The sequence below is a fragment of the Salvelinus sp. IW2-2015 genome, linkage group LG4q.1:29 (genome assembly GCF_002910315.2).
Source record: "Salvelinus sp. IW2-2015 linkage group LG4q.1:29, ASM291031v2, whole genome shotgun sequence".
Classification (NCBI taxonomy): domain Eukaryota; kingdom Metazoa; phylum Chordata; class Actinopteri; order Salmoniformes; family Salmonidae; genus Salvelinus; species Salvelinus sp. IW2-2015.
In genome coordinates this window covers 60,351,664-60,374,108 of record NC_036842.1, presented here as the reverse complement: position 1 = coordinate 60,374,108, position 22,445 = coordinate 60,351,664, and the positions used below count along the sequence as shown (strand labels likewise).

General features: G+C 41.6%; 2 protein-coding genes across 2 annotated transcripts in view; one reads left to right on the top strand and one right to left on the bottom strand.

Moving 5' to 3' along the window:
* zcchc14 (zinc finger, CCHC domain containing 14) overlaps positions 1–6,674 on the top strand; it is a 46,987-nt gene extending 40,313 nt beyond the window's left edge. The window contains exons 11-13 of the mRNA XM_023983121.2: positions 1,278–1,433; positions 1,539–2,705; positions 2,839–6,674. Of these exons, the coding sequence (XP_023838889.2) occupies positions 1,278–1,433; positions 1,539–2,705; positions 2,839–2,894 (1,379 nt within the window). The 3' untranslated portion in view covers positions 2,895–6,674. The remainder of the gene's footprint in view (positions 1–1,277; positions 1,434–1,538; positions 2,706–2,838) is intronic.
* On the bottom strand, positions 5,922–11,097 carry map1lc3b (microtubule-associated protein 1 light chain 3 beta). Its single transcript, XM_023985225.2, has 4 exons — positions 10,831–11,097; positions 8,809–8,864; positions 8,013–8,119; positions 5,922–7,804 (listed from the first exon to the last, which is right to left on the bottom strand). The coding sequence occupies exons 1-4, from the start codon at positions 10,868–10,870 to the stop codon at positions 7,630–7,632; spliced, it is 378 nt and encodes a 125-aa protein (XP_023840993.1). The 5' UTR covers positions 10,871–11,097; the 3' UTR covers positions 5,922–7,629.
* Positions 11,098–22,445: the final 11,348 nt, after the last annotated feature.

Sequence of the window (22,445 nt, the reverse complement as noted above, 5' to 3'; positions counted from 1 at the left end):
ACAATAAGTTGGGTGAATTTTGGCCCATTCCTCTTGACAGAGCTGGTGTAACTGAGTCAGGTTTGTAGGCCTCCTTGCTTGCACACACTTTTTCAGTTCTTCCCACAAATTTTCTATGGGATTGAGGTCAGGGCTTTGTGATGGCCACTCCAATACCTTAACTTTGTCTTACCGCTCAGGAAGGAGACGCGATCTGTCTCCTAGAGATGAACGTACTTTGGTGTGAAAAGTGCAAATCAATCCCAGAAGAACAGCAAAGGATCTTGTGAAGATGCTGGAGGAAACAGGTACAAAAGTATCTATATCCACAGTAAAACGAGTCCTATATCGACATAACCTGAAAGGCCGCTCAGCAAGGAAGAAGCCACTGCTCCAAAACCGTCATAAAAAAGCCAGACTATGGTTTGCAACTGCACATGGGGACAAAGATGATACTTTTTGGAGAAATGTCCTCTGGTCTGATGAAAAAAAATAGGACTGTTTGGCCATAATGACCATCGTTATGTTTGGAGGAAAAAGGGGGAGGCAAGCCGAAGAACGCCATCCCAACGGTGAAGCACGGGGGTGGCAGCATCATGTTGTGGAGGTGCTTTGCTGCAGGAGGGACTGGTGCACTTCACAAAATAGATGGCATCATGAGGAAGACATCAGAGACATCAGTCAGGAAGACATGTCTGATGTCTCAAGACATCAGTCAGGAAGTTAAAGCTTGGTCGCAAATGGGTCTTCCAAATGGACAATGACCCCAAGCATACTTCCAAAGTTGTGGCAAAATGGCTTAAGGACAACAAAGTCAAGGTATTGGAGCGGCCTGACCTCAATCCTATAGAACATTTGTGGGCAGAACTGAAAAAGCATGTGCGAGCAAGGAGGCCTACAAACCTGACTCAGTTAAACCAGCTCTGTCAGGAGGAATGGGCCAAATTTCACCCAACTTATTGTGGGAAGCTTGTGGAAGGCTACCCAAAACATTTGACTCAAGTTAAAACAATTTAAAGGCAATGCTACCAAATACTAATTTAGTGTATGTAAACTTCTGACCCACTGGGAATGTGGTGAAAGAAATAAAAGCTGAAATAAAATAATTTTCTACTATTATTCTGACATTTCACATTCTTAAAATGAAGTGGTGATCCTAACTGACCTAAGACAGGGAATTTTTACTAGGATTAAATGTCAGGAATTGTGAAAAACTGAGTTTAAATGTATTTGGCTAAGGTGTATGTAAACTTCAACTGTACACCTTCAGCTTCATTGATCACAGTTTCTTTGTTTAGAGCTGTGTGTGGAGGTAGAGACGGGCGTGCACCCTCTCACCCGGGACAGCAGCTCCTCTTCAGGGTATTCCAGCGCCCCCTCCAGCCCCATGACCCCTCACTCTCTGTCTTTGTCCCGGGAAGGGGTCTTCAACAGGGCCAAGGAGCCACACAGACGTGAGTCTATCTCCCTCAGCAGTTATCATGCTAACTGAAATGGCCTTCAATAAGTTGGTATATCACTGATAACATTTTGTTCTGTGTCATCCTGTCCCTATCCAGGGATGGAGTCAGGACTAGAACTAGGAGAGAAGGACAGGACTTACGTTCTCCTAAACCCCACCGTTACAACAGGGCCTAGTCGGCCCACTGCTCAGGTTCTGCCCGTGCAGAATGACCCTACTCCCTGCCCCTCCCACATGAGCCTCCCTCCTCCCTCCCGAAGCCTACAGTCACCAGGACGCATCCTGGGTTCCCCCTGTAAGCCCCGGCTACCTCCCTTCTGCCCTGATGAGCGGGCCAAGCCCCTTGGTTCAGGTGTGGCTGTTGGGGTGCGACTGGAGAGAGTGTTCCCTGCCCTGAGTGTGGACAGTATGGGGTCCCCTCCCCTTCGCCAGGACTCTGCTGGGCCCCGGGGGCCCTCTGGGGTCACTGTGCTGCGCCCCCCTCCAGTCTTGATGGTGGACACCAGCTCCGCCCTCACCACAACCTCCAACACCCTTCACCACATCTCACACCCCCCTCTACACCTGCTGGTGTCCCCCTCTCTACGGCATACTGGACACTACCCATACCCCTCCTCTTCTGCCTCCTCCTCCTCTTCCTCCTCATCTCCTGCCTCCAAGTTAGCTTTTCCGTCTGTGGGTGGCGTTCACATGGGAACTGCGAGCAGTGTTCCCATGGCAGCGGTGCCAGGCAACACCTACTGTGTGAACAGTAGCGCCGCTGTCCAACCCAGCTCCAGTCCCACCTCCACGGAGACCAGCATCTACGCTGTCACTTCTGGCTCCACCCCTAACTCCTCTGTCTGCGTCTGCAGCTCTTGTGGCTGCAGTGGGAACTGTGGCTCCTACGGGGCCCTCCCGGCCAGCTACGCAGGGTACTTCCAGCACCCCTTCTCAGGGACGTCAGTGTTCCCCCTGGGGCCCCTGCTTCACCTCAGTCCCCTGCTGGCTGGGAGCAGCACTGCCACCCCCTTCCCCTACCCCTTGGCACCGCCCCTCTACAACAGCAGCGTGTCTCACAGCCACGACACCCAGGGGCAGCAGGGGCTTGTCCTGCCCCCCATGCAGGGCTTCCTGGGGGCCGGTGCCAACGTGCACAAGCCTCATGGGGGGGTTGGGAACGGAGGGCATAGGAAGCCAGGGAGCTTGTCCTGCTACAACTGTGGGGTCACCGGCCATCGTGCACAGGAATGCAAGCAGCCACCCATGGACGCTGCTCAGCAAGGTATAAAGTAGAAACCTTACAGCTACTAAAATAGATATTGTAATTCCATGATTACATATACATATGTTTAATATCTACAGAAACCTCTTGGGGAACTTGATATATTTAGCACCATTGGTATTTTGTTTTGCAGGCACGTTCCGGCTGAAGTATGCTCCCAAATCAGACAGCCAGGACTCTGGGGACTAAGACTCTGGGGACTAAGGGACTAACAAGGGACTAACAAGGAACTCCTGTGACCTGTGACCCCTGTGCACATCAGCACCTTATGCTCCTCCTGGTGGAGGAGTCCCTTTCATTTAGGTAACTCTTTGACTCTTTGAACACACTTTGATGATTGGTGAATGAATGGTGGCCTGAGGCCACTTAACTCGACTGATGAAAGTCAAAGCATGGAGTCGGTTTGGAAGGAGCTATTAACCCCAGTCCATCTGTAACATATGATTTTGATCATACCAAATAAAAGAGATGGTCAGGTCTAAACCCTGAGGCCGAGGGTATACAGTATTTTCGAATGGGAAATGATTTAGCTGTACAAAACCCACAGTTGAAAATATGATGCAATACGCCTCACACTACTTGGTACACACCTCAGCCTCACTCAGTCAATCGGTCAAACTCCACAGACCTATACCTTTCATAACAACTCATGCGGTATGCAAAGATGTCCTTTTAAGTCGCTCTGGAGATGAGTTGGGTGTATCTGAGAGGATGCTGATGTGTGAATGTAAAGACGTACAGTATAATATGACTGCCAAATAATGCACATTGACTGACTGACTACCAAATCCTTCTCCTCTGGGACAGAGCAGGTCTGTGAGAAACACAGAGGAAGAGAAACGAGTGCTTTATTCTACACATCATTCGCTGTGGGTACTTTGCCCTATACAGTGCAGGTATTAATGGTGAAAGAAATGGTGCGAGCATTCTTAGTTTAGATTTTAAGATGTGCCATTGACATTTGTGTTGTTTAATCGTTTAGAAGTTGGAGCAGTCTAATATTATAATGATTGTCGAAATGTGTGTAGGTTTTAGTTGTATGTATAAGGTTATGTATGTTTGATTTTATAATAGTTGGATTTGATGTGATGAGGTTGTGCTATGTAAGAGGATCCTTTTTGAAAAAGATTTGATATTGAATGTCAGTGAATGTGTCCTTGAGTTGCCACAATGGTGTGGCATGTGAAAGCACTTTTATGAGACCGGCTGGTCCCAGTCCATTGGATGTGAGTGTGACATGAGGACCGTAGTCCTCAAGGATGGAGAAGTTATTATAGTTTTTTTATGTTGCACTGGAATGTTCCTAGCCAGGTCTGGAGGACACAATTCAGTCATAAGGGACATTTCATTGAAAATGATGTTTATGTACCAATAAACACTTGCACCGATTGCTTCAAATTGGTCATTAAAGGGCAACTGCACTTCCTATTTTGGCGTCATTTTAGATTTGACTCATTAAGAAATGCTCGGGCCATGACTGAATTCAAACTGAGTTGGTTTTGGGGTGTGGTTTGATGTGGGTGTCTTTTGTGTGTGTTCGCAGGTGGGACGAGTTAGCCAAATTATTTAGCCAATTTGCTTCAGCCAGCTTGTCCGGGACCTCTGCAAAGTTGATTTGACTTTAGATAGCCTATCTTCTGGGCTAGTTAGGGACCTTCAATAAATGACACAATATAAATTAGACAATATTTTCATGTTGCAGAACTTTTCGTTTTCATTAAATGCTTTCAATATTTGCATATGAATTTCTACAATTTATAGTTGGTTTGATGTTTTAAGTAATTGAAATGTGGAGCTATTGGAATTTTTACATATTGTCCCTTGTATATTGTGTAATATACAGATGGTCCATAACTAGCCCCATAGGGATATCCAAAGTCAACCCAAATTTACCACAGGCATTACGATTGTGTTGCGTGCAGCTCCACTCTGAATTTATGATTACTTGTGTGCTGTCAGCTGTGGGCACATGGGCAGGATTGAAACAAACCCAACCTTCATTTACATTGTGATGCAGTCACGACCACAACACTTACAAAACTCTGTTTTAGACAAGACTGACTTTATGACCAAAATGATCCTATTTACACTTCGTAGTCAATTTTGACAGTATAATAAATGTTTCTGACTCATTTTGATGCCACATAGGCTGTTTCTAAATGAGAAGTTGTTTTTTAGGGGCCGTTGCTCTTTAAGACTTTGACTAAATCAGGATCCTTTGGTTGAAACAGGAAACAGATTTACAGTAGTTCTATTCTGCTGGGTGTGATCTGGTCTGAGGACCGAAGATCAAGGAATTGTAGGGCACAATCAAGGATTGTATCTGACTATCTGTAGAGTATTGCATGCTAGGGAATGTTGTATTTTGTATAAAAAGTGTCAAAGCTTTGTGGTCAAACCTTTTTACCACATCTGTACTGTCTAGTTCTCATGGGAGTAATAGAGCTTACAGTGAGAACATTACTGTAACAGTACGCCACATACAGAACTAGCATGGACCACGGTCACAGAATAGACATGATTATTTCTCTGGTGGTGCATTTGTTTTTACATTGTGCCTAATGAATACACCCTGGTTCATGCTGCAAACATTGTGTAAACCAACCGTTTTCATTATATCATTCAAATGAAAAAGAGTGATATGATTGACCATTGGAAATCATGTTGGAAATCATGTTTGTGCACTAAGCTGTTTATCCTGGGTTCCTTAGCAACCCTGCATGGTACAATCATTTACTAAAGAAAATGGCCATAATAAAATGACACCATATTTTTGATTCTGGAACTGGTTCACCTTACTTGGTTCCAATGAGGTTGTTGTCAAACATACATGACATCCCCCTGTCCAAAATACAAATCTAATTAGCTGGTATTATTTGAATGTAACATAGCTATCTTCTTAGTCAATAGCTATGCATGTTGCTTGATCTCAAGTCAACATTTTGTGCATTTAAAAGGAGTTTTAAAACATTTGGTATTATTTTGAAGCAGATTTGAGCTTGAAGGGCATATCACTTGTTCATTTTTATGTACAATTTTTGTATTGTATGGTGTAGTGTCTTTAAGAAATGTTTGTTTTATATACTGCATCAAAAACATTGTAAAAGACATTAAAATGTTTTCGGTTTCCATCCTTTCATGGCAACACTTGTATGTTTCTCACTGATCAGTATTTTATCTAATTCAAACGTCAGGATAGGAGTTCTAGATGGGGAATACCTTTACATAGTCTTTTTTATTCATAAAATACCAACAAATACAATAAAAGGCTGTGTAATATTGCTGTGAATATGAAGAATGAGAGCGGCAAACAGCAGAGCATGCAGAGGAACGTTGGGCTGATAAAACTGCATCATTCCTCTGTTATTAAACCCTCAATCAAACTGATCATAGAATCATTCGTATTCATTACACACACATATAGCATATGGACATTTGTACAAGGAAGTAACATCACATTAAATAAAAACAGAAGATTATCTGCCAAAAATTCTAAGATAAAAAGGCATCTAACATTTAAACAGTTCCAACAGTTGAGAGGACAGCGAGAAGGAAAAGCACAACAGTCAGCACACATTATAAAAGGCATAAATAACCCTCTATTAAACAAATTGAATATTCTAAAAGCGTGATGCCACCCTGGGATGAGTACTGTTCAGAGCCCTAGGGCAGGTCTAGGAGGGGGACGGATGGACAGTTGGTTGGTGGACAGACCCGGCCGTGATGCCCGCCCAGTCCAAAACAGCCACCAACCCCACTTCTGACATCAGCATTATCCCACATCAGTGACCCTTTCACACGCGTGCAATTCGATCATCATGCTGTACATGGAGGCAAATTTCTTATTACAATCATCATAGCAGGTTTTCGGTAGCATTTTTTTCCTTTTTAACCAGGAGTCCCTAACATCTCTTCTACGTGGAGATGTTTACAACAAAGCGCGGGAAGAAAAAAATATAAATATATTTTTTAAAGGACTTTTTTTAATTTATTTTTAAAGGCGCCAAGTAAAATAATTTCTGAACCCACAACCCTTATCAAGTAGCTCAACAGAGCAACACAGGGGGGGGGGGGGGGGGGGGGGCTGCTAAACTGAACGCACATTAACATGTTAGCCTTAAAAACTTGTATTAATACAATGAAGCCTATAGTTGGCCTAGAATATTCAACCAAGTTGCTAAAGGAAAGACTCAAGAGGAAAAAGAACCACTCATTTTGTCACAGAGGTTGAGACTATTGGCCTGAGCCACCAATTATAGGAGACTTTTAACACGATGAAACATGTTCTTGTGGAAGTAGTATGTCCCATGTCTGTCAAACTGGATTCAACGCTTTAACTAAACTGTTAGAAAATTCCTCAACAGCTGTTGTGATTGAAGCTTCATCCAAAATACTGAGCTCATTCAAGTTTAGCAAACATAACAAATGGAAAATAAAATATGGAGATTTCTTTATAACTGAACTCAACCATGATGCACTCAAGCAGGGATTTAAGCTGTAAATTGTTTGAGTCGAACTCAACCTGAACTGGCAATCATCTCTGCTATACTAATCCATTCTATACACCAAACAACCCAAAGATAACTATTGAATCTCTTTTCCTAAACACATGGCTGGATGAACGGGGAGAGGTTTCGAGTAATGGATGTACGGGGAGAGGTTTTGAGTAATGGATGACGGGGGAGAGGTTTTGAGTAATGGGTAGTGGGCAGTATGAGAAGGTGCAGGACATGGCTTTTAATATCTATAAGGGGCCCTTAAGGGCATGGGAGAAGAGGTCTGTCTGGTTCCTATTGTCTTGGCTAAGGTTGTAAGCAAGTGTTCGAGGGAAGGCAAGGGGGATCGGTCTGTATTTAGGAACAAAGGATCAGGGAGGGAGGAGGTGATATCATTGTCCGAGCTATGGTGTGGTGGTGGCAGGCTGTTACTGGGGGGTCACGGTTCCGAAGGTCTCCTGCGAGGCGTACACCATGTAGAGGAAGCCATCATCGTCCTTCTCGCGATCGTACACCTCAGCGATGGCTGCCGACACGGAGACCATGCTGTGGCCGTTCACCAGCAGGAAGAAGGCCTGGTTGGAGTTCAGCTGGAGGCGCCTCCTAGTGGGGGCAAACATACAGACAGCGAGTTTAGCACATCTTATCCTCACATAGACAAGAGAGTAGATATTGTATCTGTGTATCAGATCCTCACATGTATTTTAAATGATTTGTAAGATCAACTAAGTGAATTTGCTTTGGTGATTAAATGACTGATAAAGTGATGTCAGTAAATACAGAGAAGAGAGGATGATGGAACATCCTGTACCTGATGATTTTGATCAGCTCACTCATGTTGACATGGTCAGGAACCAGGAACTTGGTTTTATCCAGGATGGGCAGCTGCTTCTCTCCCTTGTATCTCTCGATGATGACCTGAAAGGGAGCAGAGGAAACGTCTTATTATAGAGCTCCCTGGACCCAAGCTACACCCTGCTTGGAGGAGTCACATTACAAAGACACAGCTAGTGTTAGTCACAGGGGGAGGGGATAATACCAAGACACAGCTAGTGTTAGTCACAGGGGGAGGGGATAATACCAAGACACAGCTAGTGTTTCAAGGGGAGGGATAGTTACCAAGGACACACGCTTAGTGTTAGTCACAGGGGGAGGGGATAATACCAAGACACAGCTAGTGTTAGTCACAGGGGGAGGGGATAGTACCAAGACACAGCTAGTGTTAGTCACGGGGAGGGGCATTACTCAGCACTTTGTGACCCTGGAGAGACAAAGGAAAGGCTCAGGAAGCGGTCATGTAGTGTAACTGAGGCTCTGTTAGGCTCTCAGTGTGTGTGTGTGTGTGTGTGTACATCTGGGTGGAGTAGGGGAGAGAGGCAGCAGATGGAAGGTTAGAGCGATATTCAATCTGCTATGTGGTCTGCTTGGGTCCTGATACATGGCTAACACAGAGAAGGTTCCACACCCTTCTACCTATTCCGCATGAGCATAACCGCTAGGGAGGATACCCTCGGTGTGTTGAGGGAAGCAAGGGTGGGTCTGTATTGAGGAATATTTTCTGTTCATGTATACATTAGGATTGTTGTGGCAATAGATGTAATACTAACTGGGATCTTGTTGGGGTGCTGCTCTCGAATCAGTCTCACATCATCTACTCTCTGCTCTGTGGACACAAGGAAGAACAGGTGAGATGACAAATCAATTGGAAAATATATGGTAGCCTGTTATCTTAAACCTCCTATGTTTACACAATACAATCTGTGCAGCAAACCACCAGGTGCTGAATAAACTCAGACCCTAAACGAAACAGCAAGTGAACATTATCGGCACTAATCCAGCCCACCTGAACTTTGCACCTCCATGACCATTTGTAACAAGGACAAAACTACTGTTTCCATGGCACCAGATAAGACCTTGGGCCCCTTTGTTACCACTCAAACCCTGGTCTGGGTTAGTTCTGACAGACTGACAGAAGAAACAACAATAACACAAATGCCTGGAAGGATGAACTGCCTGATCCCAACTACTCCAGTAAAATGTTCTTATTGTGGCCTTTCTATACAGAAATACACTAGAGAAACAGGTTCCTACAGGACTGATAGCTCACTTTTCTCTTATGTAAATCCCCCCAAACGTGCAGTTTAACAGGTTGAAAGCCAGAGCAGTTAGAGAAACAAGGAAGCTCTGGCTACCTCTGGGCTACAGTCAGTGGACCAATATGTTGCTCAACACTTGGAAAGAAATATAACAGAAGGGAAATGAAAAGCTTGTTAACACCATCTCTATTTTCACAAACCCTGTTAAAAAAAGTTCTTAGGAAAGTGGACACATTTCACGTCTGTAGCCTCAGCGCATAGATCAAGCCTACTCATGACTTCATAGCCACATATTTTGATATAGCTGGTCAAATCTACACACTATGTGATGGTAAGTTAACGTTTTAGATTTAACTTTTCAACCCATAGATTTCACTTATGTATAACTACAATAATATAATAACCAATGCAATAACTACATCCCCTGTTGTAACTACTGCAGTGTAAACTAGTAGCATGTTACAGCAACATTGTAACTGGTAAGATGTTTATGTTCTTTGAGTTTGGGACACTGCACGTGTTCAGTCAGTGCTCTCATTCTCACGTGGTGATATTGCGCAATTTTTTGGGAAAGGTTGAAGACTGACGTTTGGTCTGAATTGTTTTGAAGAAATTTGCCATGACATCAGATACTTTACTGTGACGACACATTTGCCAACTTCAAATTCAAAGAGCTAGGAAAGCTTCGGAGCCAATGCAGACTCACCCAGGAAATGGTAACTAACCGATATTTTGGTTACATGGCTTTTATCGCCAAAGAGCTAACTGTCGCGAAGTAAACAAGGGGCCTCATTTCAGACGAAAAAATGTATCGGATATAAAAGCCTATTTGCGGAAAGCGAAGCTAACAGTCCAAATATGAATTGTCGTGTTATCTAGGTCTAGGCCTACATGATAAAGTCACAGAGGTTACAGACATTTGTTTTTGTCCCTTTCCCCTAGGCCTTCCTTTCACCTACGCAATACGTCCCATCCCCCAATCATGCAGCGCACTTTCCTGCTTTTCGAGAAGAGTAATATCCGCTACTTGTTGTTTTTTAACATCTCGGTCACAAACAAGCTGAGCACACGATAATATATTTAACGTTTCGCTGCCACACGCTTACATTTTACAGAGACATACATTATATGCTACAGCATACAAACTAAACACAACAACACCATATTTGCAATCCGTCTGTTCGGGTTGCATAACATGAGCCAGAKCCATTAGCCTATACAAATACAGCTACCACCTTTAATTATCACGAATTTATCGCTGTGAAAAGCCAAGTGGAGGCCTACATTTTATAATAGATAAAATAAAGTATCTCCCATTTGTACTTAGACTGTTTATTGCCTTTGGCTTCTGATCGAAGTTGAGCTGATTAACTATTCAGACACTAGGCCTACTAGGGGAAATTGGAAAACCATCTGTTCTCCAAATAAAGGCTGATACTGAAATAAGAAGCCACTACATTTGATAAAATCGAAATAATATACACAATTAGACAACTTCAATGTTAAAACTTGCTTTACTAATAGGCTACATACCAAATGTCCTCCTTTGTTTGAACGTCTTCTCTGAAGGCATATTTCACGCAGGTCAAACCGTTTTGTAAACGAGACAAAATATCCCTGTATGAATTGAAAATATATTTAAATGTAGGTGATATAAATTTTGGGGCGATCAAAGCCCAGTTTTTTGTAATAATAAGAAGTTATTTGAGTCCTTTGATGTTGTGCTATTCCTTCTTTGCTGATTGCTGCGGAGTCTATAGCGAAACAAACCAGTCAGCTGATATTTGACGTCACACACAGAGAGAGAGAGAGCGAGAGAGAGGCTCTGTATTTGCCGTTGGCTGCCCCACCACCACAGAAAGCACTGAGCTATCAGCCTAGCTCAGTGCATTCTGTGGTGGTGGGCCAGCATAGCTCAGTGCTTTCTGTGGTGGTGGGGCAGCCAGCGGAGACACATATTTCCCTCAGATTACACAAACCCACAAAGAATTTGAAAACAAATCCAATTTTGATAAACTCCCATATCTACTGGGTGAAATACCACAGTGTGCAATCAAAGCAGCAAGCTGTGTGACCTGTTGCTACAAGAAACGGGCAACCAGTGAAGAACAAACACCATTGGAAATAAACTATATTTATTTTCCCTTTTGTAACTATTTTCACATCATTACAACACGTTCTATAGACATCATATGACATGTGAAATGTCTTTATTCTTTTGGAATTTTGTAAGTGTAATGTTAACTGTATATTTTTATTGTTTATTTCACTTTTGTTTATTTAATTCACTTGCTTTGGCAATGTAAACATATGTTTATATATTGTGTGAGATTTAAGCTACAGGTTGCATACAGAACAACCCTACCAGCCCTTGCACACCTTAGGTGCTGGAACTGGATAGATATAAACAATATGGCAAAAACGTATTAGAGGCCCTAGGAGGTAGGATGTAGGGTTTATTTCTGGATGTGGACTATATTCAAATACTCCACCATTCTCCCTGAAGTATGAATTTGCTCAGAGACCCCCACATCTTCTGCCATTTTCTTACAGCAGTCCATTCCTTTAAATCCAGCAGGGGGAGTGAATGAGCTGGATAGAGCAGGTTTAATAGTAGAGGACCAATACCACAGCCTGAATGTTATTAGTGGCAATAAGGTCTATCTATGCTGTCAGAAAAGACAGAAATAAAACGGATAACAAGGATCCCTTTTTCCAGTCCGCAATCTCAAACCCTTCTTCCTGTGCAGTTTACAATTGTTCTTGCAGAGCCCCACCTTTCTAGCTAAAAAATTATATGCATGTTTTGCATGTTATTTCGGCATTAATATGTAGGGGTTGGTAATGTTCTCTAGTTGCGTGATTGGCTCAGTGTTCTGTCACTCATGGAGACACTACATCACAGCCAAATCTAAGGGTAGAGCTAGCTGCCATAGAGTTACATTAGAAGTGCCCATCCAAGAAGGCTCAAGGTCATTGGCCACAGATAAAATTATGTCAAATCACATTAAATCTCCAGCAGCTTTGATTGGACTGATCATGTCAACATCATACTTTCAAAATCTTAGCTAGCAAGCAACAGTCATTATCATGAATGAAGTCGACAAAATCTACTGGCTAATCCTTTTTAATCCTTGTCATATGAAGAGAAATAATGAAGAGAAATGATAGATAAAATGTATCAGTGCTCATCGGCCATTGGACATAAACATTACACAACAAGTTGGAAATCACAAATTCAACAATGACTGGTTTGGAATGACTCATTGGCTAACAGCAAGCATTGCAAAGCAATCACTAGCCTGCTATTCAGATTTTGTGTGGTCCCAAGTCTAGGTCTCTTTTCCAAGCTTAAAAGGATAAACATTGAACATTGGCCATGGGGTCAATCCAGCATGACTTCTGCCGTGCTCAAAACAACTGGAAACTGGGACTGAGCTATCAGCCTAGCTCAGTCCATTCTGTGGTGGTGGGCCAGCCACTGGGAAATCTGATTTCAGTGAGTTCAAGACAGACCTGGGTTTAAATGCATGTGTCACATCGGTATGAATGATTCGTGAGACAGGAGCAGGAATGCGTAATCTTATTTTTTTTTWAAATTATACCCAAATTACGGCGTGCAGTGTAATGGCATGGGGACGATGACCAAACAAACACTATACAAAACACAGGGTTGAAACCCTAAACAAAAGAGCGAGGAGTACCTTGAATAAATAACACAAGCGCACAATGATTAACACACGGGACGAGACCTGTAATCATCTGTGCAATCCACAATGGCACGAAAGCCAAAACACACAGCACAGGTACTCACACGCACCAACGGACATTGTAACAATAATCGACAGGACAATGATAAACCAAGGGCACACTTATACAATTACTAATCACTGGGAATAGGGGCCAGGTGTGTGTAATGAAAGTTCCCGAGGGATCCATGACAGCATGGGACTGGAATATTTAAATATTTGTATTTTAAGAAGAAGAAAACCCGCTGTGTTTTGAGTACATGCCAATTCTTTTCAAGTGTATTTTCCAAAATACATTTTCAAATATTCAACTAGGTGTATTGTCAAAGAAAAAATATCCAAACTTTGAAATAATTGTGAAAGTAATTTCAAAATACCTTAAATAGTATTTAAACCCAGATCTGGTGTGGTGTATTACCCTGAAACAAGGGTCCCGTGTGACTCAGTTGGTAGAGCATGTCGCTTGTAATGCTAGGGTTGTGGGTTTGATTCCCATGGGGGACCAGTATGAAAATGTATATAAGTTACTCTGGATAAGAGCATCTGCTTCATGACTGAAATTAAGGGGTGTCTTCATGGAACAATATTTTCATGATGACTAACTATGACCATACTGTTACCATGTTATTAGTCTACTGCTTTATTCTGTGCTACAGATAATGTCATAAACATTCAGGACTTCTTGTATATGCGTGTCTTACAAATTGCACTGTGCACACATTTCATGGGGGTTCTATTGATAGTAGCACTGAAAGGTACACTACATGACCAAAAGTATGTGGACAGCTGCTCGTCAACACATCTCATTCCAAAATCCTGTGCATTCATATGGAGTTGGTCCTCCACCAAACTTTACAGTTGGCACTATGCATTGGGGCAGGTGACAATCTCCTGGAATCCACCAAATCCAGATTTGTCTGTCGGACTGCCAGATGGTGGAGCGTGATTCATCACTCCAGAGAACGTGTTTCCTCTGCTCCAGAGTTTAATGGCAGCGAGATTTACACCACTCCAGTCAAAGCTTGGTATTGCACATGGTGATATTATGCTTGTGTGTGGCTGCTCGACCATGGAACCCAAACCCATTTCATGAAGCTCACGACAGTTACCGTGTTGACCTTGCTTCCAGAGGCAGTTTGGAACTCGGTAGTGAGTGTTGCAACCGAGGACAGATGATTTTTACGCTCTACGCGCTTCAGCTCTTGGCTGTCCCGTTCTGTGAGCTTGTGTGGCCTACCACTTCGCGGCTGAGACGTTGTTGCTCCTAGATGTTTTCATTTTACAATAACAGTACTTACAGTTTACCGGGGCAGCTCTAGAAGGGCAGGAATTTGACGGACTGACCTGTTGGAAAGGTGGCATCCTATGACAGTGCCACGTTGAAAGTCATTGATCTCTTCAGTAAGGCCATTCTACTGTCAATGTTTGTCTATGGAGATTGCATGGCTGTGTGCTCGGTTTGATACACCTGTCAGCAACGGGTGTGGCTGAAGTAGCCGAATCCACTAATTTGAGGAGGTGTCCACATACATGTGTATGTGTATTTGAAAATGGGACCAAAGTTGATAGTGCAGCTTCTGTTCTTGAGCCGCAGGTGGCGCTCTCTGATAACCTCTGACTGCCACTCATCCTGCAGATTGAGATGTCTTGTGGAGCCAGTCGACAGTTCTATGACTACCATATCCTCTAAGCCAGGAGTGTAGCCTTCGGGTATTTTTTTATTTCTATTTTTTTTTTTATGTGTGGGGGGGGACGAACTCAATATACTTTAAAATGACTAAAACCAAAACGCAACTGTGTGGAAATGAAAATGGACCTACATTCGTACAGTTTTTTGACTTGTGTCCAGCTCGCTAATAATGACCTATGACAGTCAGGGAGCATCGAAAAAAATAATATTTATGGATAGAGAACTATTATTTTGCTACTATTATTTTACTCAAATTTTGACAGCGAGGACATAATAACACATTTTCAGTGCGGCACTCCGGCCCTCGCTGAAGACCGAATACATCCCCCCGGGCAAAATGTCTTGCGATTATTCATTTTACATTTATTTTACCAGGTAAGGTTGATTGATCTGGGGAGTATTGCAAGGAAAGTGGTGAGACAGAGCTGACGACTACCTACTGTTACTAGGGATAGAATTCTTGAATTTGACCCTTTTTACCCAGAAAAATTGATTGAGGACACATTTATAACTATGACCTTGGGAGTAGGCCTATTGAAGGGGAGTGAGAGTAGCTTTCTCAAAAGTAGCTTTAAGTTGTAGGCCTACTTTTGATTACTGCAGACTGCACCCTGATCTGATATGCAAATCTACTATAAATATCATTAAAACAAATAATCAAATAGTCTTATTATATTAATAACATTAATAACACAATAACATGACAATAACATGAAAAAAAAGTGATTTGATGCATTGATTTGACTAATAGACATGTGTAAGTATGATTTATGTTCAAAGAAAGAAAAAGGATCTTTGTGCAATGGTGCTGTGCCTGCTATCACACAATGATAATGTTACTATGTATTTGCAATATGGTTGCAAAGGGAGGGTATATTACTGGAAACTTTCTAAGTTTATAAGTAAACTACTAGCATTTTGGTAACTTTCAAATTTTGTTTGGAATTTTATCAGATGACATCTAGTGGCCTTTTTTGGGTACTTCAGATTATCACAGGCATCTGTAATTATCTCTGGGCCTCTGAGTGGCCTTATCATGTAAAAAACATGATTTAATCAAATAATATGATAACAAAATAGATTGACAAAGCTGTAAAACATTATCTTAAATATAAACTTAGTGAACACCAATATCCTTTATATATATATTTTACACACTTTTATTTATTTACTATGTCAATATGTCTTTGTTGTAAATGTTCTGGCATGAAACTGGTGGCAGCTGTGAAAAAAGTAAACAGTTGGAAGAGTTGCAGAGTGCATTGAAAATGCAACATTGTTGATTAGATGCTTTTTTCATAAATTAGGCTACTTTATCTTGAAACATATGGTCTATCTACTAGAAACTCATGGCAAACTCATGGACAAAATGAATACTATATATGAATAATTTTTTTTTTTTAATGATTCAAGTATAAATTACAAAATTACCATAGATGTTAATTACCAACATTACTGAAGATTCCAGTAACTTTGGTAAATTACCGGTAGCTTTACAACCCTAATTTGCAAACAGCAAACCCCTGTTTCAAATCAGTCTCCCTTTAATTAAATGAATCATTATAGGCCTTACCCAGTTCTTGCTCACCAGCTGTTGCTAGTTTCTATATAAAGCAGCCTGAAGCTTGTTACTGGGTATGAGGATCACCCTGCATGCCACTATCTTCTTCTAGGTCACAGTAACAACCTAAATAATGCTCATCTAAATGGCCGTCCATTTAATATCTAATAAACCCACTGCTCTTTGAAGTAATGAGTTTTTAAAGGCCCAGTTTAGTACAAAATGAGATTTTCCTGTGTTTAATATATATTTCCACAGGTTGGAATAATACTGTGCAATTGTGAAAATTATGAGAATGCCCTTTTAGTGTAAGAGCTGTTTGAAAAGACTGCATGAAATTTCTGCATGTTTTGGTGGGATGGAGTTTTAGGCAGCCTGGTGAATCACCAGGCGGTAAAGTAGTTAAAAAAATCAATAACAAAAAGAGTTCTAAACCTCTTTGCCAATAACAGTTTTCATTTTTCCCCATCCCACTTAGACCACTCCCAGACAGTCCTAACAAAATTCTTGCTTGAGAAATGGTTGTTTGCTAAGAAGCTATTTTTGTTTCTTTTTGACCATTATAATTAAAAACAATCACAGTAAGGTACTTGTTACCCAGAAATGATTTGATATTTATATTAAAACTGCTGCATTGGACCTTTGAACAATCTTCAGGGACCTAGTGTTTGATTGATAAAGGGGATGCTGAGTGTCATAAACAATGACCCTCAAGGCCTCTAAAATCATATAGCCCATTCTGTGCTGCTGGGTAGCTTCAGGCCGAGGCTAGTCATTCAGCCTGGGTTGCTATGGCAATATCCATGGAAACATCCTACATGTTCACTGAGAGTTGAAGGTAACACCCACTCTCATTGTTCAATCTCTGTAATGCATATGTATACCCACAGACAAGCTATTACAGAATGCTTTTATTAGTATACCAATCGATATATTAATTCATCCATCCAGCCATCTACGGTTTTACTACATGGGTTAATTACTATGACAATAGTTCAGAAATGCACTCCCCATCCTTTAAACTAAATAGATTCATAACCTTGCTTGATTGAATTGATTACCATAGAATGAGATGTTGAATTCATTTCTATTTGAAAAATCTGTGCATGACATTTCAAAAGTGCTTTATTTCATCATAGATTATTTACAGATTGCAAGAGAACAGTGTTGAGGTCTTAGTAGTGATGTTGTCTTACATTGTGGTGAAAATGGTATAAAATCAATACACAATATACAAGCTACAAGCATATGTATTATATAGTGTAATACTTTAATTGCAAACACGCACATGGAATTAGGTATAATTATCTATATCCCTTGTACACTTGTATTCCTCACATTCCTTTCCAGGGTAGTTTGTGCTCTGTTAAATTAGGGAAATAATTAGTATACGTTTATGTACACTTTCATGAGTGAGAGAAGAGTGTAGAATTGTTCACACTGGCTGGACTTACCGTCTTAGACAGCGTTAGGATCTCACTGACTGGATTAGAAAATGCAGTGACATCTTCAGGTTCAGATGAACATATTACGATGTGACACCATAGTTCTTGCTAGCATTTATTGTTTACACATTTTATTTGGCTGCAACACAAACAAAACTGCTGTAATTCACAAACAATAAACAATGATTTAAAGGTTTGTTGCAGCCTGCAAACAACAATAAACTATGAGTGCACTCTACGTTCTGAAATGAAGGTCCGTAGGGCTCACTCCAAATGTGCTTTCTGATGAATAGGAAACTAAAAGCGTTGTGGGTGGACAAAAATGTCATCTTGTGCAGTGACTAAACTAAAAGCTGTTTAAATAATGGTGTGTGGGACCTGGTCACTGAGGTAGACAGTGACTTGTTGTCAGAAAGCTAAATTTACAACAACAAAATCACTAGTCTTCCACAGCGTCCAGGACCAAAGTGCACATTCTCCTGCAAGCATAGAGTAGGATAATGACAAATTATAAACATATCGTTATTCACCTGAACATTTTTCCTATTTACAATCATAAAGCCAGGCTACTGCACAACATATTTATTCTTCAATATTCCATTTATATTTTACAATTGATCAAATAATTGAGATAGCATGCAAGACCGATTACATGCTTAGACTAACCATAATAATTGGATTTTATATATTGATGTTATAAAGAGATTTGTGTTGGTACATAAACCTGTTTACAAACGTATAAAGCAAATAAACAAAGAAAAACTGTACATCTGTTGTGTACACATGGATCCCCCTCTGCAGCTGTTAATAATGTGGTAAAACCTGTAGCCTATATGCCCTTTCCACACACAGCACATATCACACACATGGAAATCCACCCCCTTTCATTTCGAAAGGCTATCACCTGTCCTCATATCCCCAGCCTCTAAAAGTCCACTAAAATTGAAAGACACAGTTGATTTAAGGGACAAGCTCCCAGTTTTAATAAGAGAGAAAATGAATAAAAGTAAAAGTGCATCTATTGGTTTCCTAAAGCTCAGCCAATACAGGGAGGTATACTTGGGCTCAGAGAAGGGGGAGAAAATAAAATGGAATTGTGAATAAAGGACACATTCAGAGAGCTATGTATTTTATGAGGCATTTTTCATTGACGCCAAAGACGATGGTGATACATTCTGAGTGATGATGTGTTATGAATCACAAATCAGATTATATCTTACCTTTCACACATCCTTTTGATGTGTGCTTTGCGTTAGCATAATCTCATGAATGAGGCCATTTCTATTTGTTTTGGTTGTGTGTGTGTACCTACACTACAAGGCTTCCAGAGTACACCGCACATCTCCTTGTGGCGGATGGAAAAGAAATAGGAAAGAAATGCATCATTTGCCAGAATTGTCCTTGTAGGATACTTAACACTGTTGATCCTAGCATTCTTGTGTTAATGCCAGGAATTTGGTCACGTCTGAGCGGCGTGATGTCATAAGAGATGATGAAGTACAGCACAGCATGAACAGGCCCGGGCATTCCATCAGGCAGCTAATGAAGTGACGAGTCCGTGGAAACGAGGGATTTTGGAGATAGTAGAGCAGAGGCTTCAGCAAGCTGTTGATCACTGTCTGTTCCTGTCTGTCTGTCCCTGGCTGGTTCCTCTACTTATCTGCATGCGTACAGGGTGGACGAGACTGGAATAGCAGCAACAAAGGCTCTGATTCTGATTCATTACAAGCAGACTTAGAGCATAAGGAGAGTGGTACTGTGTACTGGGTAGGTACGGGTAGGTACGTGCACACACGCACACACGCAAGCACGTACACACACACACACACACACACAAACATGGGCACACATGGACACATGCGCGCACACACACACACTCTGAGACCTTTTAGTGAGCTCAGCAAAGGCTGGTGACATTTGAAGGGGATGAAATAACCCAGTGGATCTGGGAGTGCTTTGCGTTTTTGCTCAGTGGAGAGGTATTACAGACCTCAATGCTTCTCGCTCACACTGGAAGGCTCTGGGACATTCAGCTCTGTCCTATGTGTATGGGGCCCAGAACCCTATCAAAGCTTACCAAAACCAAACCTGTTCAGTCTCATGCCAGTATTTAGTGTGCACTTGCCTACCACTTCTCACTACCACTCTGTTCTGAAACAACTCCATGAACTTTTATGGGCACCAGTGAAGTCTTCAGAACTGTATATGGTAAACCCTTGTTTCCTTCTGAAAACAACAACAAAAAACCTCAACATGACTTGTGACAACTCTACCACCTCAAAACACATGTCAATATTGTCATTGTAACAGCAGGCAGATGATTTTGATAGGCTTTTTGAAATGGGGAAATACTATTTTCAAGACGAATATAGATGATTTTTATAACATACTTTCTACAGGTGTTTATTTTGGATTTCTCACTTACAATTACCCTATCAAAATCACCTGCCTGCTGTAACAATGACAAGACCGACAAGTGCTTTGAGGAGGTGGAGCCGTCACAAGTTAAAGTTACATTGCCCATTCATTTTATATAAGGATCTGCTTGGCTTAACACGCACAAAGAGAAGGCAACAATTGGGCAGCATTGTACTGGATAGGGCATTGAACGGAGAGTGACAGGCCAATGCTAGGCTCAGAAGGAAAGCTTCATTAGTGGCTTAAGGTCATCACTGACACTGACTTACAGAACAGAACAGAGAGGTGATGTATTACTTTCAGACTCACACTGTACAAGGGATATTAGCTCGCATTAACTATGGTTTTCCCCATTAAAAACTATATTGGATATAATGGGCATCGCTGTTCGCATGAATACCACCGACTCTTACTCTGAGTGGCAGAACCTGTCTCTGCATGCACTTATACATTTACTCAAGATTCCCGGGAAAAAGGGGAGGTGAAAATGCAGTTCTTTTATATCTCCACTCCACTGAAAATAATAGGCTTGGTATTGAATAGTGATGTATTATTAAAGCTAGTTCAATTATGCTCTCTAGCTGAGGATGGACGCCTTTCCTTCTTTACAATTAGAATGAGGAGACACAGCGTGCAGAATGGAGCTTCATGGCCAGCCAATGGGAGTGAAGCAGCATTACATTCTGCTCCTGTGCCAGTTGAATTAGGACCAATGTTCAATTATGGTGCCCCTGCCAGTCTCCTAAATATAATTAAGTGAAAAAAATACCTTTTAACAGACTATAATTCCCAATATTGGACAAATGCCCAAATGTAAACTCTATTATAATACCGTACAATAATTACATCATTGGCTGTCATACATTTTTTGGTGGGGATAAAGATCTGATTGGGATTCTACAGCTACAGTTAAATGTAGATTTAGGTTCCTACATTGCACAAGTAGATCTTTCTGTCTCTATAACTGTGAGCACAGACGTACAGAAGGAAACCATGCTGGGCAGCGGAACACAGATCATTTGTTTAATTGGCTTCTCACTCGGCTAATCTGATACCATGTTTTCTCTGGAGGCCAAGTGGCAAACACATAGAGCACGAGGACAAGTCTCAAAATAAAGATGGACCGTTGGCATTAAAACTCTTGCTGGTTTGATAAGCCTGCTACAGGTTAAATATAACTGAAGATGAACAGGTAAGTCCAGGAAAAAAAATATGAATACAGTGTAATGGGAATAGAGCTTGGAAGACATGCAGCTCGAATGTTGTACACTCATCCTTCCATTACATTTTGGTAAGCACCATGGTTGGAAAAAAAGTTGGGGGTACTGTAACGCAAAAACCTCATTCAAAAAAAGTGTACACTCATAGTCCTGTTCTACACTGTGCGAACAAATGATGATCCATGTAACCCGATAACTCTCCTGTGAGCCTATCCATAAACCTTAAGGTGGCCCACACCTTCCATGCCCTCAATTTATAATTAAATTATTGTCTCATCAAATGACTATGTCCTTTCAGAGAGCATGGTGCGTGCACCTTAAAAGGCTGTTCATTCACCCCTTAAATTCATTAGCTGAACATCTCTCCCAAGCCACTGACTGAACAGAGTTAAGTATGCTACTTAGAGGCACAAGGGTGACTTCCTCCCTTTCTCTCCAGCCCTCCCCTCATTGACTCTGTCTTAGCAGGGCTAACTAGGATGGCCATTGGGGGATGTAAGCAGGGCCGGACGGGGCTACTGCACGGCACAGACATCTCCTGGGCTATTGGTCATGGGTTAAGACTATCATATTGCCTGCCATGTACTGCACTGCAGACAGAGGCTTGGGATGCACATTATCCATGGCCTGCAATTTACTTTAATTAGCTTGAATTGTGTGCATCTGCGTACAAGTGGAATCAACCAGGGCAAAATAGAGTGTTAAAGAAAGAAATACTGTCACACTGCAACAGCTGACACAGATAAGTCAAAATGGTCTTAAAATACTAGATGGTACATCTTTATTCAATATTTATTTTGAATGAATACATGTATCCCCCCCCCAACCCCCTTCTCTTGTAGGACAATTGACTTGCGGTAAGCCCCTACAAGCAACATCTATTTTGACTATAGAAGTTACACATGTAAATGGTACATGGCATAATTGCTATTGTTGTAAAAATGCTATGAGGAGAGTGAGGCTGCCAGGAAAGGCGGACAGACAGATCCACTGTAATTAGAGCCAGTAAGAGCATATGATTTGTGGTAATTGCCTTGACAAGGGGCTGAGCGTAGCTCCACTTAA